Source organism: Myotis nattereri (genome assembly GCF_964212035.1).
Source record: "Myotis nattereri genome assembly, chromosome: 4".
NCBI lineage: Eukaryota > Metazoa > Chordata > Mammalia > Chiroptera > Vespertilionidae > Myotis > Myotis nattereri.
Genome location: NC_138079.1, coordinates 33,623,383 through 33,636,328, shown reverse-complemented (window position 1 = coordinate 33,636,328; position 12,946 = coordinate 33,623,383). Strand labels below are relative to the sequence as shown.

Below are 12,946 nucleotides of genomic sequence, written 5' to 3'. Positions count from 1 at the left end.
AACACTGGTTATCAAAATTGAGAATTCTGAAAAACTAATAAATATATAGACCTGAGAGCACTACAAATGGGAAGCAATTAATCTAGTGTCTGCCAAAATATGGCTTAATATATTAAAATTCATAAGCTAAACAAAACTGTAAAATAGCCTATGGGGAGAAAAAATTAAGTTTCTTCTTTGAGCATTCAAACCAAAGATTTCCCAAGAAAAATAAATAATTTGTTATTAAAACTCTTCCTCAAGCCCTAGCTGGTTTGGCTCAGTGGAGAGTGTCAGCCTGCAGGCTGAAGGGTCCCAGGTTCAATTCCAGGCAAGGGCACATGCCTGGGTTGTGGGCTTAATCCCCAGTAGGGGAGTGCAGGAGGCAGCCGATCAATGATTCATTCTCATCATTGATGTTTCTATCTCTCTCTCTTCCTCTCCCTTCCTCTCTGAAATAAAAAAAAATAAATAAATAAGTAAAAAACTCTTCCTCAAGTATTATAAAAATAAAAGATTTGGTAATAAAAGAGAAACTTCTACTTCAAAACCTAGATGCAATCAATGACTACCACATAATTCCCAATATATTTACTATGAATTAAAAACAAAAATACCCAACTTTGGAGCTTGTTGTCAAGATAAACTATAGAAAAAAAATATTGTATCGGAACATAGTGAGAGTGACCTTTCACCCAAAGATAAATTATTCTAAATAAATAAATAAATAAAAGGAAATTAAATACATAGCTCTATATAAAGTTATTTTGCCATAAGACATCAACTGCTTATTAAACTGTCTGCTCATATCTGAGAGTTTATGAAAACAACTTAACTTACTTATATTGTAGGGTATCAAGGAAAGAAATGAGTATGTATTAAATGCCTTACTACTGAGTATTTTCAAATTTCCCTTCTCATTTAAGCTTCATAACAACCAGGTGTTATATTTATTATAATCTCCATTTTCTAAGATGGGGAAACTAAAAGCCAAAAAGATTAATAAAGTTTGCTTTTTATTTACTGGGTTAGGCAGGATTATATTTAGAACTATCTGAACCTAACACTTTAAGTATAATAAAATCCCTAATATGGATGCCATAATTCAATAAAAGAATCAATTGAAATCTAACACTCAATATCTATTTTAATAAAACAAACTAATAATGTAAAGAATACTGTTCACAAAATGCTGGAACTTAATAAAAAAAAGAGTTTCTATTTTTTTGAAAACTATTCTAAGGAAATAATCTAGAATACAGAAAGAGCTTTATACTTAAAAATATTTATAAACACCAAAAAAGGAGTGAAAAGTTATATAAACATTGTCATATACTTCATATTTTACTTTCCAATTTCCTTATACTGAGCATATATTAATTGAAAAACAAGTAAAAAACAGAACAATTCTCAATAACTCATTTATATAAGTAATTGCTGTAGTAATCACTGCTTATTTATATTAATACAGATTTTATATGGACATCTGAGGCAATACTTCTTTAGCTTAAGTTTAAGTTATATACTGTATTTGAATACAAGAAATGCCCATGCAGAATAGAATACACATACTCCTAATTCAGATATCTCCCTGGTCCAAACTGGCCTCCCCCTCACTAGTAAACAATGTTTACAAAAGGAAATGAAGTGAACTAAATGAATCAGAGCTGTTTACAAACTGAAGAAAAATCTTCCTACTATGATTACTTTGTGCCTTTGGGTTTCAATGTCTTTACTTTCTCCTCTGGTTTCTCTTTTTTCAGCTTTTTTATTTCCCTTGGAATGATGTCGTCAAAAGGATTAAACAAAACCTATGAAAAGAAACATTTTGAAAATTAAAAACAATATTTAATTGTATTGACATTAGTGTCTATAATTTTTCCTCACAAAAACATTGTAAGTATAGTGAAACATATACTACATAAAGTGCTTCCACTTACATGGCCTCAATGTATTCTCCCAATAATCCTATGTGCTATTAAGTAAAGGATATCTTATTTTTATTTTACAAAGGGAAAAAATATTCAAGAAAACTTAATATATAGTATGAGAAACAAAATCAGATCTTTCCTGATTTTGACTCCAAATCAAATGTTCTTAAAGATCACCCTCAATGGCTCCTTCAATGAAGGATCACTCTTAAGTTACCAATGAAGTCACTTGATTGGATTAAATAAACCTAATTCCTCTAACTTTCCATTCTGAGTTAAGCTTTTCATTCATTAGATTATCAGTTAAAATTTCATCTTAGAATTCAAAACTTTCAATTTAAAACAAGTCTTAATCAGAAATTGTTCTAGCCCTGATCATGTTATTCAATGGTTAGTGCTGATCCACACACCACTGAAGGGTCTCAGATTCGATTCCCAGTCAAGGGCACATACATGGGTTGCAGGTTCGACCCCTGGCCCTGTCGGAGCACATGCAGGAGGCAACCAATCAATGTGTCTCCCTCACATTGATGTTTCTCTCTCTTCTCTCTCTCTCCTCTCTTTCCCATCCCCTCTACCTTCCACTCTTTCTGAAAATCAATGGGAAAAATATCCTCGAGCGAGGGTTAAAGAAAAAAAACCGTACCTAAATTACACAGATAAAATCTGAGTTGTGACTAGATTTAGTATAAAGACTTCATCTGATAGTTTAAAAATAGTACCCATCAGCCCTGCCTGGTGTAGCTCAGTTGGTTGCCAAAAGGTTCCCAGTCAGATTGCTGGGTTCAGTCCCCAGTAGGGGGCATGCTGGAGGAAGCCAATCAATGTTAGGCTCTCACATCTATTGTTTCTCTCCCCCTCTCCCTGCCTCTCCCTTTAAAAAACAATCAATAAACTATACTTTTTAAAAAAATACTGACAATTTTTCTTATATGACCATTTAAGTCAGTGGTTCTCAACCTTCCTAATGACGCGACCCTTTAATACAGTTCCTCATGTTGTGGTGACCCCCAATTTCATTGTTACAAATTGAACATAATTAAAGCATAGTGGTTAATCACAAAAACAATATGTAATTATATATGTGTTTTCCGATGGTCTTAGGTGACCCCTGTGAAAGGGTCCTTCGACCCCCAAAGGGGTCGTGACCCACAGGTTGAGAACCGCTGATTTAAGTGCTATATCTTATACTAATCATACTCCTACCTCACAACTTTTTATTCTGTGTGGATTAAGTGGTCTTTCTTCATTATCAGTGTCTACTTCTGCCAATCGCAGCATGTTATATATTGTATCCCCTGTAATCTATTAAATAAAAACAAAAATTTAATTGCAAATTATTACATTCATTCTTTGAAATAAGGGAACACTTTTGAAAATATATTTTAAATAATTAAAAGGGAATTTCATATAATTATATCAGAGCATATGCATTAAATAATGCAAACAAAGCATCTTCATCTTAAGAGGAAAAAGCCTAGATGAAGTCCAACCCCTCAATAAAATCTTTGTGAAATTTCCAATATATACTGGTACTTTTATTAAAAACGAAAATATTGTGCCAAATAACCTCTTACTGAATGACAACTTTTCATTCAAACATCAGAAACAAATGTAGACTTTATAATAGAGTAAAACAAGCAAATAATAATGTGGTAATTGCTTTGCAGATATCTCATTTAATCCTCACAAATATCCTAAAAGTAGTTATTACCATTATCTTCATTCTCCAGATAAGAAAACTGAGGTTCAAAGAAGTTACAGAGCCCACAGTGACGGCCTTTCAGAATTCTAACCATTGTTAGTTATAGAATGTGTAGATTACATAACATCAACTGTAAACAATGGTGCAGAATGGCAACTTAAATCTCATTTTATTAAACACTTATTTTTTTAAATAGTAGAAAGTAAAATCTATGAACATCAGCAACCTGTGTCAGAGTGGCTCAACTGTGCCAATGCATACTTCTTAACCCACGTTGTTAAGTATTAAGCAACAATATTGTATTGCATGTTTTTAGCGGGACTCCTTTCATTCAACATTTATCAAGTTTTAAAATAATTCCAATTTGATATTTGTGCTAAGTTTGTTTTTTCCCTTTCATCCTCCCAACATCCAGTTTTGCCTAGGATATGGAGAAACCATTCTTACCGAACCAGTAGAGGGAGCTAATACACTAGTGATGTCTAACATGCCCAAGACAAAACATACAGGGATGTAGTATTTATGAGAAGGGAGAAGAGTAAGAAAAGAAAACCTTCAAAAACCTTTTTAAGGAAAACTGTTAAAAATTCTATGGAAATGACATTCCCTGATACGATGTTGATTGTGTGCAGGATTAAATAATTATTACTGAAAGTAATATTTCAGGTAAACAATTTTAATGTTACTATAACTTCCACTTTAAACTTAAGGGAATTCATCATTAACAAAATAAACATTAAACTGCTAAGTTTTATTACCTAGGTGTCTTTCAAAAATCATAAAAAATGGTATCAGCTGAATGGCATAGTAGCTAATATGGTTAGTATGATTTTAGAAAAATAAAGTTTGAAGTCACAACCAATGTCTTATTTGAAACACACACAAAAATTCATAGTTCATTATAACAGGAATATAGTCTGTCATTTTCAAAAATAAATAAATATCCTAGGGAATAATTTAAGAAGGCAGCTCATAGATAAGTTGATCATATGTATCCCGGAAGCCTAATATAATGGACACAAACCTTTCCAAAGATGGTGTGCTTATTGTTAAGTTCATCTGCTCGACCCAGTGTAAAAAAAAACTGACTGCCATTATCATGAGGACCAGCATTTGCCATGGCAACCAGTCCTCGCCGATTAAAGCGCAATCGTGAGTGGAATTCATCCTGAAGCATAAAAAAGAAAAGATTTAGTGAATGACCTCAGTGATAAGGCCCTTCATATTCATTTAACCAACAAGGTTCCATAAAGCTTCTAATAAAAAATGCTGAAGTTGTATTTAACTGTTTTTCAAGTTTAACCATATCTAATATTTACTATTCCTTCAATGCTATTAAACTTGACTTCAGTAGCCTGTATCTTCTGAATATACTCAGCTACAAATTTAGCCTATTTCGTGGAAATCTGCCTATTTACACAGACAAAGGGTATTTGAAGGGGAATGGATTTCTAAGAGTCATTCCCGTTTTCCCATCCCTCAAAGTCATCTAAGCTTTTAGAACCTTCTATTTTTTCTCCAAGAAAATTACCTTTGAATCACTGAAGAGTCTTCAACTATTGCCGCCCACCTCCCCCCTCCAACCCATTCTAAGCCAGGAAACGATTGCTTCCTCCTTGTTTTTTTAATTCAAGAAATCTACTATGATTATGTTATGTGCTTTACTGTATTTTTTAGAGTCCTAAATTGAATTTTTTTTAAAAGGGCAGCAGCAAGCTTTTTTAAGGTGGTTTCCTTGCCATGGTCAGGCTACATTACATAACATAAACATTAGTCTCTTAGTTAATAGAATTTCTGTCCAGGTCGCATTCTAGACTCATTTATAATATAGTTGTTATATAATCAATACTTTTCAGAAAAGAGGCTATTTTCCCTTAATGAATAATTTTCAAGAGATTTAAACTCAAAGGATCATAACTCTGCATACTGTATTAAAAATGACCTAACTGAAAAATTTACCAAGACAACTCATTACCTGAACATGATTAGCAAAAATCTCCATTTAGAAATAAACTGCCAAAAAGAGCTATTCTGTTTCACCAAATAATAGAATAAAGGAATGATTCCTACTAGGTGGAGGCTGTAAAACCATAAGATACCTCAATTTGGTAAAATATAAATATGTGAGAAACTTTTATAATCATTCCACATTTTCTAAAGATACTATCATCTAGAAATTAAAGCAAACAAAAACAGTTCAAATATTTTTTGCAAGAATCAGTGACCCAGTTAAATATTAAAGGAAACTCCAGGTACTCTATCCATTAGTATAAACACAAAGTCTTCAAAAACACCCATCTTTTAAGAGCTGTTAAGATTTACTCATTCAAAGAACATGATATTGGTACTATCAGATTAACAAATAACTTAACTTTCAGCTTTTACCTGAACCCACTGTTATTCTTAATGTCTTAAGCATAACATCAACTCTTTTTTCTTTTTAAATCTATGTTGGTAATTAACAAACCACTGACCTATTCTTTATTAATATTCACTCCTTTTGATAACAATTTTATGTTGCTTCTTTCTTCTTTCCCGCTGAGTTCCTGTTATGGCATGCGTTTTGTGCTACAGAGTTCTATCTATTGTATAAAATTTAGAATTAAATCTATTATGGACTGAATTGTGCTCCCCCAAATTCCTGTTTTGAAGTTCTAACCCCAAGGTGACTATATCTGACATAGGGCCTGTCAAGAAGATCCTAAGGGTTAAAGGAGGTCATAAGAATGAAGCCCAAACCCAGTAGGGCTGGTGCCCTTATAAGAAGAAGAGACACCAGAGCTAGCGTGCGCATGTTCTCTCTCTCTCTCTCTTTCTCTCAATCCAGGGAGAGAACCTTCACCAGGAACCCATATCTTGATCTTGGACTTCCTAGCTTCAAGAATTGTAAAAATAAATTGCTGTTGTTTAAGACACCCTGTCAATGGTACTTTGTTACAGAGGTCCAAGCAGATTGATACAAAGTTCATATAGTATTAAACAAAATGTTTTAAAATGGAATGGCATATGCAATGTTCTAAAAATGTTTTACATCTACAGAGTTGCAGAATCAAACATAGGCAAGTATCAGGAAATATGCTATATCAGGTTTTTCTATTTTTCACTCACCGTTAGCTCCACCTGAATTCAATCTAGCATAATAGTTTGTGATAAGACAACTTAGAAATAATTCTTGATAGGGTAAGTGCTGTTATTATACCTGTGTAATTCTAATTATGTGATAGACACCAGATTTTGTGCACTAATGTGAAATGCATTTTATTCTTGTGGGGCATAATTATTTTCAATTAAGAAATCCAAGCTGATTCGCAAATAAGTAATAATAATAAATTAGGTCTCACCTTGAATGGGGCTCCATAGATAGACTCTCCACCAGTTCCTGTGCCAGTAGGATCTCCTCCTTGGACTATAAAACCAGGTACAACTCTATGAAAAATGGTCTTGTCATAATATGCTGAAAGAAAGAAAAAATAATTTTTTTTAAATATATTTTATTGATTTTTTACAGAGAGGAAGAGAGAGAGATAGAGAGTTAGAAACATCGATGGGAGATAAACATCGATCAGCTGCCTCCTGCACATCCCCCACTGGGGAAGTGCCCACAACCCAGGTACATGCCCTTGACCGGAATCGAACCCGGGACCCTTCAGTCCGCAGGCCGACGCTCTATCCACTGAGCCAAACCGGTTTCGGCAGAAAAAATAATTTATCAAAGTCTAAAACAAAGTGTATCTGTAGTTACCAGAATTACTACAACTAGAATCATAAGGTTCCCCTCCCCTGAATGTTAAGTAGGTTCCTAAACCAAAACCTTTTCTTCCCTACTTGTTATAAAATATCTTCTCAAAACAGCACAATTTCCACAGAAATCATGGTGATGGTGGTTTTTTTAAAATTATTTTAAGAATTCTCTCAGCCAAACCGGTTTGTCTCAGTGGATAGAGCGTTGGCCTGCGGACTCAAGGGTCCCGGGTTCGATTCCGGTCAAGGGCATGTGCCTTGGTTGCAGGCACATCCCCAGTGGGAGGTGTGCAGGAGGCAGCTGGTCAGTGTTCCTCTCTCATCGATGTTTCTAACTCTCTATCCCTCTCCCTTCCTCTCTGTAAAAAAATCAAGAAAATATATATTAAAAAAAAAAGAAAAGAAAAGAATTCTCTCAAACTCTGGATTACAGTTTTCAAAATAAAAACTTGAGAGTTTTGGTATTGATCAATGGTTCTCAGCTGGGGGAGGGGGTATTCAGGAAAAAAGCCCCACCCAATTTTGTTCCCTAGGGGATATTTGTCAATATCTAGAAGTATATGGTTGTCACAAGTGGGAGATGCTACTGGCATCTAGTGGGCAGAAGCCAGGAATACTCATAAACATCCTACAAAGCACAGGATGTCACCAAATAATTACTGGCCCAAAATGTCAACAGTGCTGAGATTCAGAAATCATAGTGGAGATCAATGCCTTCTTTCCTATTTTCCTCCTAGAAAATTAATTTACACAAACAATATACAAACCCAAAATATATCAAAAGTACTCATTGATTATAGGTCTACTATCAATGCACCACCCCCCAGAGAAGCTTTCAATAATCAACATACTATATAACTGAATCCAATTAAACTCTCAATAAGCTCGCTAAATGATTAAAAGAAATTATTAATATATATATATGTAAATATATTATCTGGAAGCCAGCAACATAAAAGACGATCATATATGATCTCCTAATAGTTACTATCTAGAACCTAGAATCATTCTGGAAACTTACTTCACAGAGGAGAAAGAATATGGCAGAATCATGATAGCTAAATGAGGGTAAAGCATAAGCAAAGAATTTGGTTGGGGGTGAAAGGGAAAGAATTAGGGCTTGACTGAATCATAGAATTTATATTAATAAGTAGCAACAAGGGCCAATATGCATAAGAAAAAATTCTCAACATCTTTAATCATTAGGGAAATGAATAGCAAAACTACAATGAAATACTACTTTATACCCATTAGAATGGCTATCAATAAAAAAAGGGAAAACAAGTGTTAGTGAAGAGATAGAGAAACTGGAACCCTCTTACATTGCAAGTTGGGTTGTAAAATGGTATAGTTACTATGTAAGAATTGAACTGACATAATTACACAGATGTAATTACTGACATATATAATAGGTACTTTGTGTACTTTAAGGGTCAAAACATGACTATGGTCTATCATCCTATCTAATAAAGAGGGAATATGCTAATTGACCCTCACACCATTGCAAAGAATGCGGTGCCCACAGCCAATAAGGAGGGAATATGCTAACTGACTTTCACGCCCTCAAAGATGGTGGCACCCACAGCTACAAGATGGCCGGCAAGGGAAGGCAGTTGTGGGTGATCAGGCCAGCAAGGGAGGGCAGTTAGGGGAGACCAGGCCTGCAGGGGAGGGCAGTTAGGGGCGACCAGGCCAGCAGGGGAGGGTAGTTAGGGGTGACTGGGCCAGCAGGGGAGGGCAGTTGGAGGCGACTGGGCCAGGAAGGGAGCAGTTAGGTGTTGATCAGGCTGGCAGGCAGAAAGAGTTAGGGGCAATCAGGCAGGCAGGCGGGTGAACGGTTGGGAGCCAGCAGTCCCAGATTGTGAGAGAAATGTCCGACTGCTGGTTTAGGCTTGATCCGATCGGATCAAGCCTAAACCGGCAGTCAGACATCCCTCGAGGGGTCCCAGATTGAAGAGGGTGCAGGCTGGGCTGAGGGACAACACCCCCCCCCCCCAAGTGCACAAATTTCATGCATCGGGCCTCTAGTAATTCATAAAGTACTATGATATAGTGGCTGGCTTGCTGGCTTACATTTATAACTTTACAGATGGATATAAAATCCGTATTTCAAAATATGTATTCTGTACTCTAACAACTTTATCCAGTACATAGGATGGATTGGAAGAAGTTGAAAGGAAAACCACTAATTTTTTTCAATCACTTCTCCCAGTGAAGAGCCGTTGGGCTATATTCACAAGAGCTCCCCAGTGTAGACAAGTTCTCCCTAGTTATAAATGGGAACTGTAAAAACCAAAAGGGGTAAAAGTATCTCTCCTGTATCCCTAAGTAACCATTTACTTGGATTAACACTGTATGCAGAAGTCAGGAATTCTTGAGTTTTGCTTCCTATTCACTGTGCAACCTTAAATTCAATTTTTTTAATATTTTTATTCAAATACAATTGACATATAATATTATATTAGTTTCAAGTATACAACATAATAATTGGAAACTTATTCAACATTGTGAAATGATCATTAATGACAATATCTAGTTAACATTTGTCACCACAGTTACAATTTTTTTTCTTGTGATGAGAACTTTTAAGATCTATTCTTTAGCAGCTTCCAAAAATTCAATATAATATTAACTATAGTATTAACTATAGTCACAATATAGTATTAACTATAGTACATGTAATATTCTCATTATAAAACTAATAATATAGGTGAACTCACAGAGTTGCTCTAAAGATTAAATAAGATAATGTAGATGCAACCTACAAGCTTTCAAGTTCAACATAAATATGATGTCAAACTTTAATATTTTTACAAAAATATTCTATAAATTCCTTTTCAAATCTGAATATAAAACATAACCTAGTCTATATCAGAAAATGAAAATAATCCCTCAGGGTGGGGGAAGGGAAGGGAGAAAGAGAGAGAGGGAGAGAAAACAAACTATTGTTGTCCTAAGAGTCAAAACATTCTTGAAATGAACAGACCCAAGAATTCTCTGGGAAGCAGATTAAGACTCAGAGATCTATTAGATGTAAGGGAAGCAGGACATGAAAGAGGTCTTTGTTACTTGTGCTTTCAAATTTTAAAATTACCTATCCTTTTCTTTTCTGCTATTTCTTACAAAGCCTTTCAGAGATAATGGCTTTTTACTTTATGCTTTTCTTTTTTACTTTCCTAATGATATTCTTGTTGAATGACTAAAACTACACACACATTGAGTAGGAATTTTCTACAGTTTATCTACACCATAATTTTGTATTCATGGCTAGAATTTCAAATTTCCACAAAATTTTCATATCCACCATTTTTACTTCCTTGCAATTTATTAATAACTAGAGGCCTGGTGCATGAATTCATGCACCAGTGGGGACCCTTGGCCTGGCCTACAGGATCAGACCAATACTGGCTCTCCAACATCCCCTGAGGGGTCCCAGATTGCGAGAGGACGCAGGCCAGGCCGAGGAACCCCACCAGTGCACAATCAGGGCTGGGGAGGGACACGGGAGGTTGGCCAGACAGGGAGGGAGCGTGGGAGGGCTCCAGGGTGTGTCTGGCTTATCTCACTCAGTCCCGATTAGCTGGATTACCATGGGCTTTAATAGATTTTGCTGCTTGCAATAAAGTTGACTGTCTTCTTAAATTGCATGTAGCATTCCCATAAGTATTTTAAAGAAAGAGGCTTTATTATTTCATTATGCCTGTTCATCATATCCTCCATAATTTTCTCCATTACTGAAAAAAGAAATTTACATATATCTCAAATATAAAATGAAGTTCTAAATTGGCAGTTCTGCCTCTGATATTAATCATTATAGTTTTTGTTTCTAGCTGTGCAATAAATGATGTATTTTGACAAATTATATTTCCTTAGTACATATAGACATTTAGATTTGCATTTTTAAAGCACTTATATGTGTGTCTTCTAGAATCTTGTGTTTAATTTTGTAGAAATTACTACAAAGAAGTCTTTAAAAACTCCTTTTGTGATGTCTACCCCATTTATTTTAGCCTGTTTTTTTTTAACAAATATTTTAGTTTTGTCTTTTAATATCTCAATATATACTTATGTTTGTCACTTCTAAAGAGTTATTAAATTACTATTAAAGGAGGTAAGGGGATAAAAGGCAAATGATGAAGCATGGATCTTGGAGAAAAAAGACTGAGGTAAATAGAAGTAAAGAGATTAATAATTGCATAAAGTTTTAAAAAAATGGTTTTCTTATCGGCTTCTCTTTCTGCTCTCCCTTCTGCACTGCAGCCCTAAAAGTGTATTCCTTCCTTATACTTCTAAGGAACTAATAAAATTATCAAAGCTGGCAAGCTTCCCTTTCCATCTATCTTTTTCACCTACTTCTAAAAGTTAGAATTAGTTAAAATTTTCACTCATTTTTAAATGTTCAACTATCCTGCAAAGACCTATAATCCAAGATTAAGTCTGTGTAATTATAGATCTTTTGATTTCATAAAAACTAAAACAATTCCCCCCAGACACAGAAAGACAAATATTGTATGCTCTCACTTATATGTAGTATCTAAAACAGTTGAACTGACAGAACCAGAAAGTAGAATGGTGGTTGCCAGGGAATTGAGGGCGTGGGGGGTGAAGAAACTCGAAGGATGTTGGTCAAAAGGTACAAATTTTCAGTTGTATGATGAATAAGCTTGGGGGATCCAATGTACAGCATGGTGAACACAGTTAATAATACTGTACTGAATACTTAAAATTTGCTAAGAGAGTAGATTCAAGTGTTCTCATCACAAAAATATAAGAAAAAAGATAACTATGAGAGGTGATGGATATGTTACTAAAATTGACTGTAGAAATCATTTCACAATGTATATGTATATTAAATCATCACATTGCACGCCCTTAAAGAGTCATGTCATACAACCTAAATATATACAATTTCATCAACTGCACCTCAATAAAGTTGAAAAATAAAAAGCTCAAAACTTCCCTTTAATTGTGAAAACTTTTATTTGAGAGCCATAGCTGAGGCTGTGCTTCCCCTTCCTCATTTTCATTCATTTACTTTTAATTATGGAAACTATGTTTTAAAGTATATATACAAGAATATTACAAGATCTAGAAATATAATGACTTGTTAAAAATCATAAGTAAATAAATCATGGCAAGAGAAATAAAATGGGGTTCTCGCCCAGCTGGCATGGCTCAGTGGTTGAGCGTCGACCTAAGAACCAGGAGGTTAGGGTTCGATTGCCTGGGTTGCGGGCTTGTTCCCCAGTAGGCAGTGTGCAGAAGGCAGCCAATCAATGATTCTCTCATTGATGTTTCTATCTATCTTTCTTCCCTTCCTCTCTGAAATCAATAAAAATATATTTAAAAATTTTTTTTTTTAAATGGGGTTCTCTGAATCATATTTTTTAAAACACTGACTTTATTCATTTACAAGTATCTTCATTTAAATTAGTCTGCTCGGGCTTCTTGTTATCCTTGGCAATGATAATTCTCTCTCTCACCTGTCCAATTAAGATAACTGCTCTAGTTATTGTTCTATGCTTTCTTTCTTCTTATATTTTTAGAAACAGAGGAATAATTTCTTATTGTTGCAATTAAGTTTCATCAT

General features: G+C 34.7%; 1 protein-coding gene across 2 annotated transcripts in view; it reads right to left on the bottom strand.

Annotated features, from left to right (window-relative positions):
- The window catches only part of CWC27 (CWC27 spliceosome associated cyclophilin), a 183,927-nt gene that overhangs the window by 159,761 nt on the left and 11,220 nt on the right, over positions 1–12,946 (bottom strand). For both annotated transcript variants that reach the window (XM_081089109.1, XM_081089108.1), the window contains exons 3-6: positions 6,957–7,069; positions 4,640–4,783; positions 3,117–3,215; positions 1,687–1,790 (exon numbers count right to left, since the gene is read on the bottom strand). In XM_081089109.1, coding sequence (XP_080945235.1) covers positions 1,687–1,790; positions 3,117–3,215; positions 4,640–4,783; positions 6,957–7,069 — 460 coding nt within the window. The remainder of the gene's footprint in view (positions 1–1,686; positions 1,791–3,116; positions 3,216–4,639; positions 4,784–6,956; positions 7,070–12,946) is intronic.